The sequence below is a fragment of the Pogoniulus pusillus genome, chromosome 16, assembly GCF_015220805.1.
Source record: "Pogoniulus pusillus isolate bPogPus1 chromosome 16, bPogPus1.pri, whole genome shotgun sequence".
Classification (NCBI taxonomy): Eukaryota; Metazoa; Chordata; class Aves; order Piciformes; family Lybiidae; genus Pogoniulus; species Pogoniulus pusillus.
The window spans coordinates 1,442,437-1,463,871 of record NC_087279.1 but is presented as its reverse complement, the minus strand read 5'-3'; the positions used below and the strand labels follow the sequence as shown (position 1 = coordinate 1,463,871).

The 21,435-nt window shown below is 55.3% G+C and overlaps 1 protein-coding gene across 13 annotated transcripts in view; it reads left to right on the top strand.

The window, feature by feature from the left end:
* ITPR1 (inositol 1,4,5-trisphosphate receptor type 1) overlaps positions 1-4,089 on the top strand; it is a 227,895-nt gene extending 223,806 nt beyond the window's left edge. For all 13 annotated transcript variants that reach the window (XM_064156160.1, XM_064156162.1, XM_064156157.1 and 10 more), the window contains one exon: positions 2,588-4,089. In XM_064156160.1, coding sequence (XP_064012230.1) covers positions 2,588-2,674 — 87 coding nt within the window. In that variant the 3' untranslated portion in view covers positions 2,675-4,089. The remainder of the gene's footprint in view (positions 1-2,587) is intronic.
* Positions 4,090-21,435: the final 17,346 nt, after the last annotated feature.

The window sequence follows — 21,435 nt, the reverse complement described above, 5'->3', positions numbered from 1 at the left end:
ACTGACCTCAGTCCCGGCATGCCTGGGTACTGCCCTGCTCAGCGGAGGGAAGGAGCAGCAGGAGCTGGCTGTGAACACAGCTGCTTGTGCCCACTGCAGCAGCAGAGACCTGTGCTTGCACCTTGCTTTTAGGGGGTGGGGATCCAGTGGAGACTGGGTGCCAGTGTTGGGCTCACAGAGTCCCAGCATGGTGGGGGCTGGAAGGGACCTTTGGAGATCACCAGTCCAGCCCCTGCCAAAGCAGGGCACCCCCAGCAGCCTGCCCAGCAGCACAGTGCCCAGCTGGCCTTGGCAGCTCTCCACAACCTCTCTGGGCAGCCTGCTCCAGGCCTCCAGCACCCTCACAACAAACAACTTTCTCCTGCTGCTCACATGGCACCTCCTGGGCTCCAGTCTGTGCCCAGTGCCCCTTGTGCTGTGCCTGGGCAGCACTGAGCAGAGCCTGGCCCCAGCCTCTTGCCCCCCACAGCTCCTTTGTCTCTTGCTGAGCATTGCTCAGCTGCCCTCTTGGGGCTGCTCTTCTCCTGGCTCTCAGCTTTCACTCTTCACAGAGCTGCTCCAGGCCCCTCAGCAGCTCTGCAGCCTCCTCTGGACTCTCTCCAGGAGTTTCCTTTCTCTCTTGACCTGGGGAGCCCAGAGCTGGCCCCAGCCCTTCAGCTGTAGCCTCACTAGGGCAGAATAGAGGAGGAGGACAATCTCTTTTGGGCTGCTGGTCACACTTGTGACGCTCCCAGAAGCCACTGCAGCTCTTGGCTGTCCTTGCCTGGCTGTGGCAGGGGTGAGAGCTGTCCTGGCAGCCTCCTCGGCACGGCTGCTCGAAGCCATCCCACGCGGCGGCTCCTTCGCAGCCGCGATGCAGTCACCGAGGCAGCTGTGGAGAGCCTGCAGAGATCCAGCTGTTGGCTGCTGGAGACCCTGCCCACGCTGGAGCTGCTCCTGCTGTGACGTGTCAGCTCATGGAAGCTGCCAGAAACCTCCCAAGCTTTGAAAACAGGAATTGAGAAGCTGGGCTGGGGCAGGTTGTCAGCACCAGTCATGGCCAAACCCCAGCCTGCTTTTGGGCTGTGGCTGCAGCGAGCAGCAGGAGCATGGCTGGGAGGCGGTGGCAGAGGTCTGGCAGTGAGGGGGTTAACCTCCCGGCCCTGCCTGGTGGCTTTTGGCAGATGGGGAGGGAGGTTGGCTGCCCGCTGAGAAGTCACTTCCAGCAAAGACCAGGGGTATTCCCGGCCTGACTGCGGAGCTCCCCCAGCCTGCTGCAGCGGTTAGGGTTTCTGACGGGGGAGAGGCTGCTGCAAGCTGCCTGCCTGCCTCTGCCCAGCCAGCCCCCTGCAGAACAGCAGCCAGCTGCAGGAGCTGGCTCTTGGATTGTCTCCCCCAGCTCCTGGATGTCCTAGATGTCTCCTGTGGAGACCAAGGGAATTGGGGCTGCTCAGTCTGGAGAGGAGAAGGCTCCCAGGTGACCTTACTGTGGCCTTGCAGTATCTGAAGTGGGCTACAAGAAAGCTGGGGAGGGACTTCTTAGACTGTCAGGGAGTGCCAGGACTGGGGGGAATGGAACAAAGCTGGAAATGGGGAGAGTCAGCCTGGACGTGAGGAAGAAGTTGTTCAGCATGAAAGTGATGAGAGCCCAGAATGAGTTGCCCAGGGAGGTGGTGGAAGCCTCATCCCTGGAGCTGTTTAAAGCCAGGCTGGATGAGGCTCTGGCCAGCTTGATGTAGTGTGAGGTGTCCCAGCCCATGGTAGGGGGGTTGGAGCTGGTTGATCCTTGCGGTCCCTTCCAGCCCTGACTGATTCTATGACTCTGTGTCCCGGTTCAGAGCACCAGGCAGGGCTGCAGCAACCTCCTCCTGTCTCAGCACTTGGCACAGCAGGCAGAGGAGCCATGTCCAAGCAGAAGGTTTGGACAGATTCACTCTGAAATGGGTCAAGAACTGGCTGGAGGGCTGGGCCCAGAGAGTGGTGGTGAATGGTGCCATGTTAGCTGGCAACTGGCACCGGTGCTGTGCCCCAGGGAGCAGTGCAGGGCACAGGCCTGGTCAATATCTTTATTGATGATCTGGAGCAGGGCATTGAGTCCAGCATCAGTCAGTTTGCAGATAACACCAAGCTAGGAGCAGCTGTGGAGCTGTTGGAGGGTAGCAGAGCCCTGCAGAGGGACCTGGCCAGGCTGGATGGGTGGGCAGAGGCCAATGGGATGAGACTGAACAAGGCCAAGTGCAGGGTTCTACACTTTGGCCACAACAACCCCAAGCAGTGCTGCAGGCTGGGGCCAGAGTGGCTGAGAGTAGCCAGGCAGAGAGGGAGCTGGGGGTGCTGGCAGAGAGGAGCTGCAGAGGAGGCAGCAGTGCCCAGGTGGGCAGCAGAGCCAATGGCATCCTGGGCTGGCTCAGGAGCAGTGTGGGCAGCAGGACAAGGGAGCTTCTTGTGCCCCTGTGCTCAGCACTGCTCAGGCCACCCCTGGAGTGCTGTGTCCTGGTTGATTCTATGATTGGGTCTCAGAGTGAAGGCCAACCACAGAAGGCCCTCCTGGGTGGAGCTGACCCCCAGGAAGTGTCTTGGCCTGACCAGCCAGCTGTTCCCTTTGCAGATGACGGAGCAGAGGAAGCAGAAGCAGCGCATCGGGCTGCTGGGCCACCCTCCGCCCGTCGGCGTCAACCCGCAGCAGCCGGCGTAGGCCAGAGGGGCTCCCTCAGCACCCCCACCCAGAGATGCCACCACCGAGGCTGCTTCCCCCGACCTCGGGCTCACCTTGTACATACCCTGAGTGTCTCCTGTGTGCAAGTGACTGCAACCATATCCAGCTTGGGGCGAGCTGTTGGCGTTTGACCCGTGGGAGGTTCGACTCTGTGCCAAAACTATCCGGAGGGATGAAAAAAGCCTTTTGGGTTCGGTTTGTCGTTGGATGCCTTTTCGTTTTCTCCTTGGAAGGACCTTAGGGAGCACCTGAATTGCACTTGAAGAGAAGACCTGAGGAGGCTGAGATGTGGTTCTTGTTTGGCATGCCAAGCCAAGCTAGAGTAGGTAGTATTTATGTTTTTATACGACTGTGCAATATGGATTTATGCAACCCCCAACGTCTTCGCTCGGCTCCCGGAGCAGGGAGCTTGCACCTCTCTGAGTCTGCCGTGTTACTACCGAGAGCAACTCAGTGGCATCCGGTTCCAGGTGTCCAGGCATGGTGAACTGGTGATGGATGGTTTGGGATTGTTTCTTTTCCTTCCTACCCTTGTCCCTTTTTGTACCATGTTGTGTAAATACCTTGGTGATGCCATTCTCTGTCTGCCTCCTCCTGCCGGAGGCGACGCCGCTGGGGAAAGCCAGGCGCTGACTTTGGAGCTTCCAAGCCAGGAAAGCAGGAGGAGGGATTTCTCTGTGGGTTTCTTCAATATTTTTGGGTTGTTTTTTTGTTTGGTTGGTTATTTTCTCCAAGTGACTTCTTTTGCAGTTGCTGAGAAGAGCTCAGACACCAGGGTTTGTTTTTTAAGATGCTAAAAGATTTCTTAAAGGGAAAAAAAACCTCAACCGCTTTTTATGCAAAACGAAGCTCCGGGGCGAGGATGAGCTGCTGGGGCAGCCTGTGCCACCACACCTACATCCCCTCAGCAGGGTGGCCCAGGCTTTGCCTTCTCAGTGGGAAGGATCCTTTCCTGGTTCACTCCTTTCACGAGAGCCCTACGTGCCTGCTACAGCTCGTAGCAAACAGGCCTTGTTGCACCCAGCGGAACATCAGCTACCCCCTCAGGACCGCAGCTGAGCACTGATGTGCAATGCTCTGCGAGACAGCCACTGGGTTGAGGTTGGTCCATCCCACCCCTTCCTCTCCTCCTCCTCCTCAGCCTTCCCTCATCCTCCCTTGGGTCACTTTTTTTTCGGTTGGTTTCTGATTCTAGAGAGTCTGAAAGGAAAATTGGCTTTGGTTGGGTTTTCCTCCGATCCGTTGCGTAGTTTTATACATGGACCTCATTTTCCAGCAGCTGACTTCTCTGCAATACTGTCTACAAAAGAACAGAACAGAAACAAAACCCAGAGCTATGAAAATTTGTAAATGCATAAATAGAGGTATTTAAATAAATGATGCAAAGGACTCGACAGGCAGAGGCTGCTGTGGTTTGTCTGCCCCGCCGAGGTGGGCTGCGGACGTTGTCTGCCCTCATGCTTGCCCCTTGCACCTCGGGAAGCTGAGCTGTGAGGACCTCACAGGTAAGGGTGATGCTTTCCCCAGCTCTTCTCAACCTTTCCTAGAGGTTGGGCTTTTAATCCTAGAGCAAGTCCTTTCTCTTCCAGCAGCAAGAGGCACTGCTGCCCCAGGAACCTCACCCAACACTGCTCCTCTTGCTTCGGATGGAAAAGGCCTTTAAGATCATCCAGGGCAACCCAACCAAGGCTGGGGCTCAGCCATAGAATCAATCAAGTTGGAAGAGATCTCCAAGACCATCCAGTCCAACCTGTCCAACCAAGATCATCCAGTCCAGCCCTGTCCAGTCAATCAGACCATGGCACTAAGTGCCCCAGCCAGGCTTGGCTTCAACACCTCCAGGCACAGCCACTCCACCACCTCCCTGGGCAGCCCATTCCAATGCCAATCACTCTCTCTGACAACAACTTCTAACAACATCCAGCCTGAACCTGCCCTGGCACAGCTTCAGGCTGTGTCCCCTTGTTCTCTTGCTGGTTGCCTGGGCCATAGCCCTCAGCACCCAAAATACTTGCAGGGATGGACATTCAAACACCTCCCTGGGCAGCCTGTGCCAGGCTTGGAGAACCCTTTCAGGGAAGAAGTTTCTTCTAATGTCCAACCTAAACCTCCCCTGGGGCAACTTGAGGCCATTTCCTCTTGTCCTGTCTCTTGTTACTAGAGAGAAAAGACCAACCCCCACCTGACTCACTTGTGGTGAGCCAGAAGGTCTCCTCTCAGCCTCCTTCCTTTTCTCCAGGCTAACCCCAGTTCCCCCCAGCCCTTTCTTGGGGTACTTCAGCCTCTTCCCAGTATGTTTCAGGCTCTTCACCCTCAGCCTGGAGCGTGTCCGAGCCGCAGCCTGCCCTGCTGACGCTGCACACTCCATTGGGATGTAGCAGGACCCACCTGGTTCAATTAATCATCATTCATCTGGTGAGTGCACACAGCTGTCTGCAAAGGGTGAGTCTCCCTGGCAGAGGTCACCCCAAAAGGTCACACTGAGGGGGGATGGAGGGAGAGAGGGCAGCCTGGCCAGCAGCCTGCCAGCCAGCTTTACTGGGCGTACTGGGACCCGAATCACGTGGAGTTCCCATCCCTGCCCTGGCCTATCTCTCTCCCTCCTCCTTGCAGCTGCTGGCTCCCAGCAAGGTGTAGCAGAGGCAGCCTGAGGGTTGTGCAAGGAAGGAGCAGGGTTTCACCTTCTCCAAGCAGCAGAGACACGGATCTGACTCACTGCTTCCCTGCCTGCCACCCAGGGACAAGCAGCTCCACGCACGTTTGTCTGGCTCCGCAGGGTCCTCACCAGGCAGGGGAGAGGGAGGAGGCTGCAGTGCAGCTCCAGAGGGCACCTGTGAGTGCTCAGCATTGCTTCATCTTGGACTCGCAGGACAGAAACACAGAATCGGCTGGGCTGGGAAAGACCTTTTGTCGAGCCCAGCCATTCCCTAACCACCAAGCCTGGTGCTGACCCATGGCCCTCAGCACCACACCTCTGCAGCTTGGAAACACCTCCAGGGATGGGGATTCAACCACCTCCCTGGGCAGCCTGGTCCAGGGCTTGACAAACCCCTTCAGTGGAGAAGTTTGTCCTGATATCCATCCTTAAACCTCTTCTGGAGCAACTCGAAGCCATCTCCTCTCACCCTATCACTTGGGGAGATGAGACCAACCCCCACCCAGCTCCAGCCTTGTTTCAGGGAGTTGCAGAGAGACAGAAGGTTCTCTCCTCAGCCTCCTCCAGGCTGCACACCCCCGGTTCCCTCAGCTGCTCCTCACCAGCCCTGCTCTCCAGCCCCTTCATCTGTTCCATCATGACTTAAGAGTGTCTCAAAGCAGCAGGACACTCCAGCACAAGTCCTTTCCCTGTCCTAAGCAGGTGAGAAGATCAGGTCTAGAAGCCTGGTGTCGTGCAAAGGTTTTCCTTACTCTTGCCTCCCACCTTCTAATGTTCAATTTAAACCTCCTCTCATCCTGTTGCTTGTTACCAAGCCCCACCTGGCTGCAGCCTCCTCTGAGGGAGCTGGAGAGTTTTCACTTGCCCTCCTGAAAGCCACTAGGCAGTTGAGGGAGGGCAGAGCCCCTGCTGTGTGGTGATCCGTGGGGCATCAGCTGTGTAAAATCGGGTGTCCTCCCTGTGCTAGTCCTCTCCCAGGAGATGTGGGGAGATGCAAAAAGCAATAGGTTGGTTTCTTTTTACACCCCCTGGCACAGCTGCAGCTGAAGCCAAGCGCAGCCACTGCCCTGAGAAGTGAAATGTGCTGTGGCCTTGGGGCAGCTCTGTGAGGTTGTGCTGCTTCCCCGGCCCAAGCAGAGGCTGTGCCAGCTCCTGGGCAGCAGAGGAAGCCTTCTGCTCTCCTCCTCTCCTTTACCAACTAACAAGTCACTGATTCTGCAGGTTCACTGTAGAATGGTTTGGGTTAGAAGGGACCTTAAAGATCACAGAACAGTAGAGGTTGGAAGGGACCTGTAGAGGTCATCCATAGACATCAGTCACAGACATCGATGAGGTCTCCTCTCAGCCTCCTCTTCTCCAGACTAACCAGCACCAGGTCTCTAAGCCTTTCTTCATAGCAGAGATGTTCCAGTTCCTTCATCATCCTCATAGCTCTCTGCTGGACTCTCTCTAGCAGCTTCCTGTCTCTCTTGGGAGCCCAAAACTGGACAGAGTGTCCCAAGTCTCACTAGGGCAGAGTAGAAGGGGAGGAGAACCTCCCTAGACCTTCTGGACACACTTTCCTTGGCATCATCAGATGTCTCCAAGCAGCACTGCTCTGTGTTCAGATTGGGAAGGAGGTTTTGGTTTGTCTTTCAAACAAGACCTTTTGAAAATGAAAGTGGCCTTCTGAGGAGGAAGGAACCAAAGAGAACCTGCCCATCTTGCTAAGCATGGAAAGCCCTAGAGAAGGGGAAGGGTCTCTCTGCCTTCCTCCATTTGCATGAAGGGCTGAGTGGGGAGGAGCAGCTCCCTGGCTAATGAGGCAGGTGCTGTGCTAAGCAAGGCCATGCAAATCAGGGCCCCACCAGTGGTGAATTCCAAGCTTCAGCCTCAATTCTGCAGCAGATTGGCAGAGGGCAGGACAAAGGAGCTGGGATTAAGGTCTTGGGGGCTCACAGTGGAAAGCTTAGTAGATAAATGAGGTCTTGATTGATGTTGAAGTCACTGTGGAGCTCCACAGGCACCTGCTGAACAGGGGGGGGGGTAAATTGCACATTGTGCTCCTGAACAGGAGAAACTTTGACTTGCAGTGCTCCAACAAAGCCAGATAAAGATGTTGGCATGCCTGTGCTCTGTGGTTGCTTCCCTAGGCAGCTGGAGGATTGCCCAAAGCAAGGGGTGCCCATGAAGTGCACCCATAGGAAGGTGGAATTGGTTTGATTGGAAGAGACCTCTAAGGCCACTGAGCCCAACCCTTACCCCAGCACTGCCAGGTCCCCACTGACCATGTCCCTCAGTGCCACACACCCATGGCTTTTCAATCCCTCCAGGGATGGGGATTCCACCACTGCACTGGGCAGCCTGCTCCAGGGCTTGGCAACCCCTTAGGGGTAGGAATTGTTCCTCATTCCCAACATAAACCTCCCTTGCTGCAATTTGAGGTCATTTCCTCTTGCCCTGTAGCTTATTCCGTTGGGAAAGAGCCCAACTCCACCTGGCTCCAACCTACTTTCAGGGAGCTGCAGGCAGCAATGAGCTCTGCCCTGAGCCTCCTCTGCTGCAGGCTGCACACCCCCAGCTCCCTCAGCTGCTCCTCCCCAGCCCCTTTCCCAGCTCTGTTGCCCTTCTATGGACCTGTTCCAGAAACTCAGTGATGTGAGAGGATCAAAACTGCTCCCAGGACTCAAGGTGTGGCCTCTCCAGCACACAGCACAGGGGGACAGTCCATGCCCTGTCCTGCTGGCCACACCACTGCTGATCCAAGCCAGGATGCTGTTAGCCTCCCTGGCCAGGTAGGCACACACTGGCTCATCTTCAGCTGACTGTTGCCAAGACATCCAAACTAATGCCACATCAGGGAGCTGCTGAAGCTTGGGACACAAAGGGGCCTTAAGCTACTGATGACTGATTTGGGTGGCTCTTTGGTTTAGCTGGAGAATACCTGGCATGGGGCCAAGGTGCCCAGGTTCTCTCATGCTGTGATGGAAGCTGGGTCCTGAGCTGTGAATTTGCCAGCCCTGAACAGTGCAGGGTGTGACCTCTGCCTTGCCTCTGACAGACAGAGCTGTGTCATTTGTCTGAGCTTGCTCAGGAGGAGATGTTGATCTTTGGAGTAAAACCAGTACAGATCCTCCACCTAAGTGGACCTGAGCCTTGCACAGGGACAGAACAGCTCCTGGAGGGAAGCTGTGCTTGCCCAAGAGGCCATCAGCATCCTGACCTGGATTCAGTGCAGGAGTAGGACAGCAATCAGGACCCTGCACTGAGCAATGATGGGACCACAGCTTGACTTGTGGGGTCAGTTTTGGGCCCCTCACCCCAAGAAGGACATTGAGGGGCTGGAGCAGGTCCAGAGAAGGGCAACAAAGCTGGGAAAGGCTCTGGAGAGCAGGGCTGGGGAGGAGCAGCTGAGGGAGCTGGGGGTGTGCAGTCTGGAGAAGAGGAGTATGAGGGCAGAGCTCATTGCTCTCTACAGCTCCCTGGGAGGAGCCTGCAGTGAGCTGAGGGTTGGGTGATTCCCAGGATCAAGTGATAGAAGGAGAGGAGATGACCTGAAATTGTGCCAGGGGAGGGTTAGGTTGGAGAGGAGGAAAAATTTCCTTGCTGCCAGAGTGGTCAGGGACTGGCACAGGCTGCTCAGGGGGGTGGTGGAGTCCCCATCCCTGGAGGTGTTCAAGAAAGGTGTGGTAGTGGCACTTGGGGCCAGGCTTGAGTGGTGAGGTTGGGCTGCTGGTTGGACTGGGAGATCTCAGAGGGCTTTTCCAAGTCAAATAATTCTGTCCTGATTCTGTAACTGGGATTCATTGAGGATTTTGTAGTCTGCTGTTGGTCAGGCCACGTTAGGCTGCTCCATCTCCTGACAGGCATCACATCCTACCTGCAACTGCTTTGCAAGTCCAAAGACTTCCTTTAGAACGGGAAAGAGAAAGAAAACACCCAAGAATCACATTCTGCCTGCCTGAGCTTAATGGGGGTGGGGGTTTGGGTTGCTGGATGATCTTGGAGGGCTTTTCCAACTGGAACTGGGGAGGGACTATTGACAAAGTCTGGTAATGACAGGATGAGGAGGAATGGCAGATTGAAACTGGATGTTAGGAAGAAGTTGTTTGCAGTGAGGGTGGTGAGAGACTGGCACAGGTTGGGGGTGGTGAGACACTGGCATAGGTTGGGGGTGGTGAGACACTGGCACAGGTTGAGGGTGGTGAGACACTGGCACAGGTTTCCCAGGGAGGTTGTGGAGCACAGAAGCACCCAATGTGATCTTTGATCACATTGGGTGCTTCTGTGCTCCACAACCTCCCTGGAGAGGCATTCAAGGCCAGGTTGGATGAGCCCTTGAGCCACCTGGAGGTGTCCCTGCTTATGGCAGTGAGGTTGGAACTGGATGATCTTTGAGGTCCTTTCCACCCTAAACCATCCTCTGAGTCTGGCACATCTCCAATTCTGTGCTTTTTTTTCCCCCTCCCTACCTTTCCAACCTTCTTTCAGAGTAAAGATGTTAATGAGCTGAACGTCAAAGCCACCCACAAGCAAACCAAAGCTGTCCCCCATCCAGCAGGCAGCAGCAGCTTTGTTTTTAGTAACTCACAAGGATGCTGGAAAACCCCCTCTCAAGATTTCATTTTTAAACAAAAAGTACCCAAAACTCCACCAAGTTTTGCATGGCAAAGTGGTGGTTGGAGTCAAGCTTTGAGTCAAGCAGCATGTCTGTGGCTTTTGTGGGTGGCTGCATCTCGGAATGAGTCTCCATCTGCTTGGGGAGGGGAGGGGGAAGGGAAGCTCTGGTGTCACCCCTGCAGATGACAAGCAGAATCCGTGGTGACAAATCTCTCTCCGGAGCTGGGCGAGCCCCACAGCCCTCCTGCCCAACCCCCCTGCCCAGAGCACGGTGCTGGGGCAGGCTGAGGGAGGAAAGACAAACACGGAGCAGTGCTCTCAGGATGCTGCCAAGGTGCTGAGTCAGACAGAAATTGAGCTCTGCAGTGCAAGGGGCAGATGCTTCTGCCAAGGGCTCCTGCTCTGCTGAGAGAGGGACACGCTGGGCACTGGGTGAGGCTGGAGGGGGAAAGGATCATGGAATGGTTTAGGCTAGGAGGGACCTCAAAGATCATCCAGTTCCAGCCACAGGCAGGGACACCTCCCACTAGAACAGGTCACTCAAGACCTCATCCAGCCTGGTCCTGAACACCTCCAGGGAGGTTGTGGAGCACAGAAGCACCCAATGTGATCTTTGATCACATCCTGTCCTTCTGTGCTCCACAACCTCCCTGGGAAACCTGTGCCAGTGTCTCACCACCCTCAACCTGTGCCAGGGTCTCACCACCCAAGAACTTCACTGCCAAGAACTTCTTCCTAACATCCAGTTTCAATCTCCTCTCTGCCACTTCAAACCCATTCCTCCTCATCCTCTCCTTACCAGACCTTGTCACTAGTCCCTTCCCAGCCCTTCTCTAGCCCACTTCAGATCCTGCAAGGCCACTCCAAGGTCTACTTGAAGCCTTCTCTTCTCCAGGCTGCAGAGCCCAAACTCTCTCAGCCTGTGCTCAGAGCAGAGCTGCTGCAGCCCTCTCAGCATCTTGGTGGCCTCCTCTGCACTGGCTCCAACACTTCCATGTGCTGCTTGTGTTGGGGGCTCCAGAACTGCACACTCTGAGGAAAGCTCTTTATCAAATCAAAAGAATTCAGAGAAGGTTGAGCCATAAAATCAGAGTGGAAAGGGCTGGAAGGGACCTTTGCAGATCATCCTGTCCAAGCCTCCTGCCAAAGCTGTCACCCAGGGCAGGTCTCACAGGAGTGCATCCATGTGGGGGCTTCAAAGTCTCCAGAACCTCTCTGGGCAGCCTGCTCCAGGCCTCCAGCACCCTCACACCTTTCTCCTCGTGTTGAGGGGTGAACCTTCTGAGTTGCAGTTTGTGTCCACTGCCACTCATCCTAACACAGGACACCACTGAGCAGAGCCTGGCCCCTTCTTGACACCCACCCTTATCACCATTCCTAAGATCCCCTCTGGGGCTGCTCTCCTCTAGGCTCAGCAGCCCCAGGGCTCTCAGCCTTTCCTCATCAGACAGATGTTGCAGTCCCTTCATCATCCTCACTGAACAAGGACCTGCAGCTGGAAGAGTTTGCAGGAAGAGATCAGAAGATGCTGATTTGGACCCTAACAGCTGGTAGGGAAATGCACAGAACCTGCAGCACTTTTGCAGCATGTGCTGAGGTCATGGAACCAGAGACTGGTGTGGGTTGGAAGGGACCTTCAAGCTCATCTAGGTCCAACCCTCTGCCCTGGGCAGAGACACCTCCCACCAGCCCAGGCTGCCCAAGGCCTCATCCAGTCTGGCTTTGTCATAGAATGTCAGAGGCTGGAAGTGACCTTGAAAGATCTGTTCCAGCCCCATGCCAGAGCAGGACCACCTAGGGCAGATCACACAGGCACACATCCAGGCAAGCCTTGAGTGTCTCCAGAGAGGAAGACTCCACAACCCCCCTGGGCAGCCTGCTCCAGGGCTCTGTCACCCTCACAGGGAAACAATTCTTCCTCAGGTTCACATGGAACCTCCTGTGCCTCAGCTTCCACCACTGCCCCTTGAACACTTCCAGCCTTGGAGCCTTCACAGCTTTTCTGGGCAATCTGTCCCAGTGCCTCCCCACCCTCCTGGGGAAGATATTTTTCCTCCTGTCCAACCTAAACCCATCTCCTTCAGCCCTGGTGCTGCCTCTGCTTACCTTTGTGAGGAGGTCACAGTGATGGAGGACACTTTGTGGTCCCTCAGCTGTGGGAAGCTGTTGCTGCAGCTCCGCTGCTAGCTGGAGCCTGTTCTCCCTGCACTTGGATCTGCATGGGAAACAGGGAAGCATGCTGAGCCAGTGGGGCTTGGGAGAAGGTCTGAAATGCCTGAAACAAGCACTGAATGGGAAAAGCACCCCAGGCCTCAGCCACGAGGCCAGCATGCAGTCAGGGCTGGGTGAGAGCAGCTGGACCGAAGGCAGGCGCTCCCCAGCAGCACCGCGGAGCAGGACCTGCCAGACCCTTTCCATCCAGACAGGTCCTTCAGGGCCATCTCCTGGCATTCTCATACAACCATGGAAGCATTTAGGCTGGGGAAAAAAACCCTCCACGATCATGGAGCCCAACCCTTAGGCCTGCACTGCCAGGTCTATTGCTAAACCGTGGCCCTCAGCACCACATCTCCACAGCTTTTCCATCCCTCTAGGCATGGGGACTCCACCACTGAGCAGCCTGGGCCAGGCCCTGACAACCTTCTGGGGGAAGGAATTGTTCTTCTTAGCCAACCTAAACCTCCCCTGGGGCAACCTGAGGCTATTTCCTCTCCTCCTTTCACGTACTCTCTGAGAGAGCATCTTCCTCGGGTGGCTGTTACCACTCTGGCAGTCTCCCTCTTTCCTTGGTTTGTTTTGGTTGTTTTCTCTCTTTTCCCCCTCTCTTCTCTTTTTTCCCTCTTCCCTTTTGTTTTTTCTTCCTTTTTTTTTCCTCTTTTTTCATTTTTTTTCTCCTTCTTTCTCACTGCTGTCTCAGGAATCACTTTGCAACTCTTGCTTACCAAGAGCCCTTTCTCCTGCCTGACAGTGGTGCCTGACCCAAAGGGGAAAGGTCAGAAGGCAGAGGCAGCTCCTGGGGCTCACTGAGGGTTTGTCTTCACTCTCTTTTTTCCAGCACCAAGTAAATACAGAGGATCCACTGTGTGCCCAGGTGGCTGAAAAGGCCACCAGCATCCTGGCTTGTGTCAGCAGAAGTGTGGCCACCAGGACAGGGATTGTTGTCTCTTTGTACTCAGACTGGTGGTGCCACATTGCCAATACTGGGTCCAGTTTTGGGCCCCTTGCTCCAAGGGCACTGAGGGCTGGAGCAGGTCTAGAGAAGGGTAACAAATCTGGGGGAAGGTCTGGCGGACAGGGCTGGGGAGGAGCAGCTGAGGGAGCTGGGGGTGTTTAGTCTGAAGAAAAGGAGGCTGGGGAAGACCTTCTGGCTCTCTGTGACTGCCTTAAAGAAGGCTGGAGTGAGGTGGGGGTTGGTCTCTTCTCTCTAGTATCAGGTGACAGGAGAGGAAATGATCTCCAGTTGCTCCAGAGGAGGTTTAGGTTGGACATGAGGAACAATTTCTTCCCTGAAGGGTCATCATGTCCTGGGTCAGGCTGCCCAGGGCAGCGGTGGAGTCCCCATCCCTGAGGCATTCTGAAGCTGCTGAGGGACATGGTTTAGTGGTGGAGTTGGCAGTGTTGGGTTCATGGTTGGACTTGATGATCTGAAAGGTCTTTCCCAGTCTAAACAATTTGGTGCAGCCCTTTGCCATGTGCCCCAGACACTTAACTGCCTTTACTGCTAAATGTCCTTTCTGCTTTTAATTCCTGCAGCTACTGAATCTCATTCCAGTACAAAAGGTCACCTCAGTGCCTGGGAGATATTTGCAGAGAGCAATCTGGATTGTGTCTGCTTGCATCTAGAGCTGACAGGAGGATTAAGGTATTTAATCCCAAAATGCAGGCCTTGGAAGACAGAGTTTCCCCTGAAGACACCCCCAAACCTAGGGCAGCTCTGTGTCTGCAGGGAGCCTGGAGCAGGGCTGAGAACAGCCTCAGACAGGCAGGGCTAGACAGGTGGGATGAGACCTGCTCAGGGAAATGCTGAGGATGGGCTCATCCTGAGGGTGCTGCCAGACATCCTGCTCTGCCACATCAGGGAGCCTCTCTCCTGAAGGTGTGTGGCTGTGGCTGGCAACAGAAGCTTGCTCTTTCCTTTCCTCCTCCTTTTTTGTGTTCTCCTAAAATTAGGAAGTGGGAGGAACAGAAGGAAGTGGTGGCCTCCAAAACCTGCTCCATGTAAATGTTGGGGAGAGAGATGGAAATGCAGGTTCCTGGCTGTGCCTTTGAAGCCAGAGCTGTCAGGGCCCCTCCTAAGTTTCTTCATGGCCCTCTGAAGATTTCCTGCAGGGAGCCAGCAGTGCAGAGCATGCCTGGGATGGGTGGCCCTGAAGGAGGGGGACCTGGCTTGCAGTCCCTGCTCTGCCAGTGAGAAATGGCCATCAGGGCCTTCTCCTTGTGCCCCACCAGCTCTCTCTGAAGGGCACATGGCAGCTGCTGCAGTTGGGCAGCTCTCAAAGCCAGCAGGGACCTGGCAAGCTCCTGGGCACTGGCAGAGGTAAGTATCATGGGGGACAGTAGCAAGCCTGAGGAGTCTGTGGGGACCAAGCCGAGTGGGGACTTGTGTCACGCTGTCCATGCTGCCTCAGACCACTTCCTTGTGTCACTTACATCCCCTACCCTGCTACCAACCAGCCACAACAGTCCCAGCAGCAGGTTGGGAGCCCTGGCCCAGCTACTGCCATCCTTGGGACAGGCTGGGACCATACTTGGTGTCTCACACCGTGCAATCTTCCAAGGCTCCAAGCTCTCATCTGTGTGATCTGATCAAGAGCAGTATTTTCAGAGCCAGGATGGGGTCTCAAACCCATTCAGAACGCGGAGGAGCTCAGCGTGGCAGGGAGCAGGGCTGGGCACTAGAAATGTGCTGGGCACAACCTAGCTCAGATTCAGCCCCCAGCCTTGCTTCTGAAGGTGCCCACCTTCCAAATACCTATCTCCACAGCCAGAGCAGGGAGGATGCCACCTTCTCCTCCTGAGCCTCTTCTGCTTTGTATCTGGTGGCATTCACTGGGCTGAGCATCCCTGCGTGTTGCAGCTGCTGCTTTAGTGACTACTGAGTGAAAACGCTGCCCTGTTGCCAGGAGCAGGCACGGCCAGCAGGGCTGCTGTGCCCCCAGCAGTGTGCCACCGGAACCTGAGGAAGACTGCTACAGGCTTCAAAGGAGTGCACCTGGAAGGAGGAATGAAGGAACTCCTACCAGCAATATCTGGCCAGGTAGAGCTTTCACCTGGATGAGCTAGAAGGAAATCTTAGCTCATGAGGTAAGTGAGAGGGCAGTGCCCCCAGTTCCTGCTCCGGGAGTGCTCTTCCAGCCTGCTGCCTGCGTGCTCTGCGGTTTGCTTCCCACCTGGCCCCTGGACAGAGCTCCAGCTGTGAATGCAGCATGGAGAAAAGCAGCTGAGGTTGTGTCACCTGCTGACCAGAGCCCAAACCTCTCTGCAGCTACTGCAGGAGGCTCTCCAGCCTGCCACAAATAACCTCCACTCTCTCCCCGTGGCCTGCCTAGGAAACGAGACCCCAAACCTGGGGCTTGGGTTGGTGCCTACAAGGTAAGAACTTAAAGTCTCAGGTGTTTGTGGTTCAGACCTTCTGCTGAGGGTGGCTCCCAGTCTGTCTGTGGCTCTAATATGTAGTCTGTCAGGACAGGAGGGAGAAGTTCTGGTCTTTACCCACATCCTCACCCCAATCTCAAGCTGTAAAAGCAAAAGGGCCACCAGCATCCTGAGCTGGATCAGCAACAGCATGGCCAGCAGGAGCAGAGCAGTGATAGTGCTACTGCACTGGGCACTGGTGAAGCCACACCTTGAACACAGGGTTCAGTTTTGGGCCCTCATTCTAAGAAGTCTCAGGCAATAGGAGAGGAAATGTCCTGAAACTGTGCCAGGGGAGGGTTAGGTTGGAGAGGAGGGAAAATGTCTCTGCTGCAAGAGTGGTCAGGGACTGGCACAGGCTGCCCAGGGAGGTGGTGAAGTCTCCATGCCTGGAGGTGTTTGAGAGAGGTGTGACCATGGCACGCAGGGACATGGAATGGTGGCCATGGTGGGGTTGGGCTGGTGGTTGGACTGGATGAGCTTGGAGGCCTTTTCCAACCCAAACGATTCTGCGATTCTCAGATTAGATGTGTGTGGGATACCTACAGTGCTACCTCCTAAACTGTCTCCCAGCTTCCTTCTCTGGGAGAGCAGGGCTATCTTAACCCATGCCAAACCCAAATTTATTACCCTGGAAAAACAAACAGGCAGAACATGAAGTTCTCCTGGAGCAAAAAAAACCCAGAGGTGGTGCAAGAGCAAAGCCGGGCAGACAGAATGAATCAGAGGGACCAGTGACAACATGGAGGAGGAAAGCCCTTCTGGCTGGCAGCCAGGATGAGGCAGAGCTCCTGTTGCGTGCATTCCCACAGCATCCTGCCCACCCAGCCTGACAAACCCTTTCAGTCAATAATGAATAACAGTGGGAAGCTGGCGACCGACGTCCCTGGGCTGCCGGCTCAGCCGTCTGCTTCAGGCTGACTCTGAAATGCGCTCTCCGAGGCCCAGCTGTGCCTCCAGGTTTTGGCTTGCATGGGGTAGACCTGTGAGTCAGGTCTGAATCAGGTTCAGCCTGGAGAAGAGAAGGCTCCAGGGAGACCTCGGAGCAGCCTGCTAGTACCTGAAGGGGCTGCAGGAGAGCTGAGGAGGGACTTGTGACAAGGGCTGGGAGAGCTGGGATGAGGGACAATGGCTGTGAGCTGGGAGAGGGGAGACTGAGAGTGGAGAGGAGGAAGAAATTCTTGACAGTGAGGGTGGGGAGACACTGGCACAGGTTAAAGGTGATGAGACACTGGCACAGGTTAAAGGTGGGGAGACACTGGCACAGGTTGAGGGTGGTGAGACACTGGCACAGGTTGCCCAGGGAGGTGAGACACTGGCACAGGTTGCCCAGGGAGGTTGTGGAGCACAGAAGCACCCAATGTGATCAAAGATCACATTGGGTGCTTCTGTGCTCCACAACCTCCCTGAAGGTGTTCAAGGCCAGGCTGAATGAGGCCTTGAGCAAACTGGGCTGGTGGGATGTGTCCCTGCCCATGGCATGGGGTTGGCACTGGATGAGCTTTAAGGTCCCTTCCAACCCAAAGCAGTCTGTCATTCCAAGAGGAAGAGTTCCATACGGAATGATGAGGGAACTAGAAGGTTGCCACCTCCAGAAGGGAAAAGCAGCTGGCTTCAGCTCTAAACGCCCTGGAGTGCAAAGCTCAGCTGCTGAGGGGTGCTGAAGGCAGGAGCTGGCAGCGTCCCTTCACCTTCTCCAGTTGCAGGTGAAGCTGAGCTGCCTCTCCCTGCTGAGCTGGTTTGTGCCGTGCACAGCTGCTGACCTGGCCCTCGACCTTCGTCCGCCGCTTACGGTAACCAGGGGATGAGCGATGGCTATCAATGATTATCCTCTCCTTGCACCCAGCCATTGCTGCACCTCTTTTTTATTTTCGAGGGGAGGGGGAGGTGGTAGGGAAGGAACTTAATTTTTAACTCCCGATCAAGATAGAACCGATCCAACCCAGCCAGCCATTCATCCAGCCCGAATTAATCTGCGGCAGACTTGCAACGAACAGACTGATAAGCGTTGCCTGAGCCTTCTGGGGCTGCCTTCTGAAAGCAAAGGGCCTTTTTATTTTTTTCTTTCTTTTAATTATTTCTTTTTTTCCCCCCTCCCCGTCCCTGCCGCTGCTATTAAAATGCCAGGCCCGGCCGTGCGGGGCCGTGCGGTGCCGCCGGGCTGGCCCCGCGCAGCGGCAGCGCTGACCGTAAAGGTTAAGCCTGCCACAGACGACTGTACCCAGCGGCACTGCTTGGCTGGGCTGCGCTGTCTAATTGCCACTGACCCCGTGACAATGAGGTAATGTCTCTGACTCCTGGGTCAGAGCAATGCCGCTCGTTTTATAACCACCAGGCATGGGCATGAAAAACAAGAGAGGAAACAACCCCAAGCCCCGCGATCGGGAGAGCATCAACTCTCCCCGGGCTGCGGCTCCCTTCGAGCGCTCGGGGCTCTTTCTCCTATCGCCCCCTTAGAGTCACAGCCTCTGCTCAGGGATGCTTCCCCCCGGCACTGCTGGGGCCACACCTCACATCCTGGGTTCACTTTTGGGCCCACTCACTCCAAGAAGGGCATGGAAGGGCTGGAGAGGGTCCAGAGAAGGGCAGCGAAGCTGGGGAAGGGTCTGGAGGACTGGGTTGGGGAGGAGCAGCTGAGAGAGATGGGGGTATTGAGCCTGGAGAAGAGGAGGCTGAGATGAGACCTCACTGCTCTCTACAGCTCCCTGAAGGGAGGCTGGAGCCAGGTGGGTGTTGGTCTCTTCTCCCAAGGAACAAGCACTAGGACAAGAGGAAACAGCCTTAGGTTGCACCAGGAGTGGTTTGGGTTGGAGACGAGGAACAATTTCTTCCCCAAAAGGGTTGTCAAGCCCTGGAACAGGCTCTGCCCAGGGCAGTGGTTGAATCATCATCTCTGGGGATCGAAGAGCCGTGTAGCTGTGGTGCTGAGGATCGTGGGTTAGTGGCTGGACGTGGATGCTCTTACAGGTGTCTTCCAACCCTAATTATTCTGTCCTTCAGATAGGATCACCAAAACTCAGGGGGGACAGGTGACAAACTGCCAGGAAAATGCACGAGTGGAAGGATGGAATGGGTAAGAAACAGCATAGCTGAGGATTAGTCTCACTCAGATTGCTCAAGCCCAGAGGCTGTGGGATGATGTGCTGCTGAAGGTGCTAGGCAGCAATCTTGGGGCCAAAGCCCACCGACAACCAGCAACACAGGGGTTAAACTAAAACAGGGAGACCTGCATCAGAGAGAAGGAAGAAACTGTTTACAGTGAGAGTGGTGAGACCCTGACCCAGGTTGTCCAGTGAGGTGGGAGATGCCCCTGCCTGGAACCACTGCAGGTCAGGAACTGGAGCAGGGGAGATTTAGGTTGGACAAGAGGAGGAAGCTCGGCACACTGAGGATGGGGAGAGACTGAGACAGGCTGCCCAGGGATGTGTTTGAGGCCCCATCCCTGGAGACACTCAAGATCAGACTTAAATGGACTCTGAGCAGCCTACTCTAGTTGGGGATGTCCCTGCCAGCTGCGAGGGGTTGGACTGGGTGACCTTGAAAGGTCCCTTCCAAGCCAACTCATTGCATTATTGTCACAAGGGAGGTGAAGGCCACAGGTTCAGGGCTTGCTTAACGAGCTGCAGGCTGCAGTCCTGCTGGTGTGGCCACGGTTCCAGCCCAAAGTCCTCGTTCCCAGCTCCCTCCCTTTGCCACTTCAGCTCTGTAAGGACCGGGGCCTTTGAAGATAACTGCCTGAGTGACGCCACAATGACGATGAGGACTTTGCCCTCCTCCTGGGAGCAGGCGAGGCACAAGTGGGACTCGGGCACCAAGCAGAACAGGCACAAGACACAGCTGCCAAGAGGGCAGTGATAGCCTTTGCTCTACATCCACGTCCTTATCACCAAAGGAGAGCCAATGGCATCCTGGCCTGGATCAGGAGCAGTGCAGCCAGCAGGGCAAGGGAGGTTCTTCTGCCCCTCGGCTGAGCACTGCTCAGGCCACCCCTTGAGTGCTGTGTCCAGTTCTGGGCTCCTCAATTCAAGAGAGATGTTGAGGTGCTGGAAGATGTCCAGAGAAGGGCAGCAAGGCTGGGGAGGGGCCTGGAGCACAGCCCTGTGAGGAGAGGCTGAGGGAGCTGGGGGGGTGCAGCCTGCAGCAGAGGAGGCTCAGGGCAGAGCTCATTGCTGCCTGCAGCTACCTGCAGGGAGGCTGTAGCCAGGTGGGGTTGGGCTCTGCTGCCAGGCAGACAGCACCAGAACAAGGGGACACAGCCTCAAGCTGTGCCAGGGCAGGTTGAGGCTCGATGTTGTTAGGAAGTTGTTGTCAGAGAGAGTGATTGGCATTGGAATGGGCTGCCCAGGGAGGTGGTGGAGTGGCTGTGGCTGGAGGTGTTGCAGCCAAGCCTGGCTGGGGCACTTAGTGCCATGGTCTGGTTGGTTGGGCAGGGCTGGGTGCTAGGTTGGGCTGGCTGAGCTTGGAGCCCTCTTCCAACCTGGGTGACAGCCTCAGCTGTCCCTTTTGGAAAGAGGCTCCCAGAGAGACGTGCAGGGGCAACTGCATCAAAGATAAAAGCTGTTTTGTTGTTTGGCTTTTGGGGTTTTGATTCGGGAGTAACCCAGCAGCTTCTCTCCCCAGGGCCTCGGCGGCGCTGGGAGCAGTGGGGTTAAGCTAAAGGCTGCTGCAGAGGCAGGCAATCTGTGCGTGGTTTTACAGGCCTGAACCGGAACCTCTGCAGAATAAACCCCAAAATATTTAGAGGAATTAGCTCTCAGACCTGACCTAAATAACCCTCTCCTCTTCATCGATACAGTCTGACTTCATACAAAGTAAACCCCGAGCTGCTTTTGCTGCTAGGCAGAATTCCCCACCCCCCACCTCCTTCTCCTCTGCTGCACCTTTTGATTCTAAACAAGTCAGGGACTTTTTTAAGCCATTAAAAGATGCTGAGATGAAAAAAAAGGCTAAAAGGCTGCTTTTTTTTTTTTTTTTGGTGGCTGTTCCTTATCTGCTATTTACAATAATTTGGGCTTCTGAAGTGTTTAACTTAAATCATTAAACCTGGAGGTGTTTCTCTTACCTTGATACACTGTCCCCTATCCCCGTGCCCTGACATTCCACACACGATTCAGAGGCTGCAGGATTCATTTTCTCTTTGCTTTTTGTTCCCCTCGTGTTAGTTTTCAGGTCACATTTTAAATTAACTTTTCCCCCCCCACCCCTAGTCTGGCCATGACTCAGCAGAGCTCGTTTGCAGCAGGCTGACAACTTTGCATACCAGCAAGAAGCTGCTCAAATACAACATGGTCAAAATGTTTATAGACCTTCTTTGACCTTCCTCTTCATTCCTCTACCAATTTCTTTTCTTCACCTGCTTTGGTGGGAAGGGAGATGCCTGGTGTGGGAGGACTTGTGCATTTCTCCACTCAATCTCCACCTCTCTACCCCAGACCTGCTGGTGTTTGGATTTGCCATCTCACAGAAAAACAGCATGGTAGGGACTGGAAGGGGACCTCTGGACATGATCCAGCCCAATGCCCCTGCCAAGGCAGGGTCACCTAGAGAAGGTCACACGAGGACATAAAATCATAGATCCAGCCAGGCTGGAAGAGACCTCCAAGATGATCCAGTCCAACCTATCACCCAGCCCTGTCCAATCAACTAGACCATGGCCAAGTGGGTTTTGAGTATCTCCAGAGACAGACTCCCAGCACCTCTCTCAGCAGTCTGTACCAGGGCTCCCTCACTCTTAAAGAAGTTCTTCCTCGTGTTTAGATGGAACTTTTGATGTTCCAGCTTGTGCCCACTGCCCCTTGTCCTGTCACTGGGCACCACTGAGCAAGGCCTGGTCCCATCCTCCTGACACCCA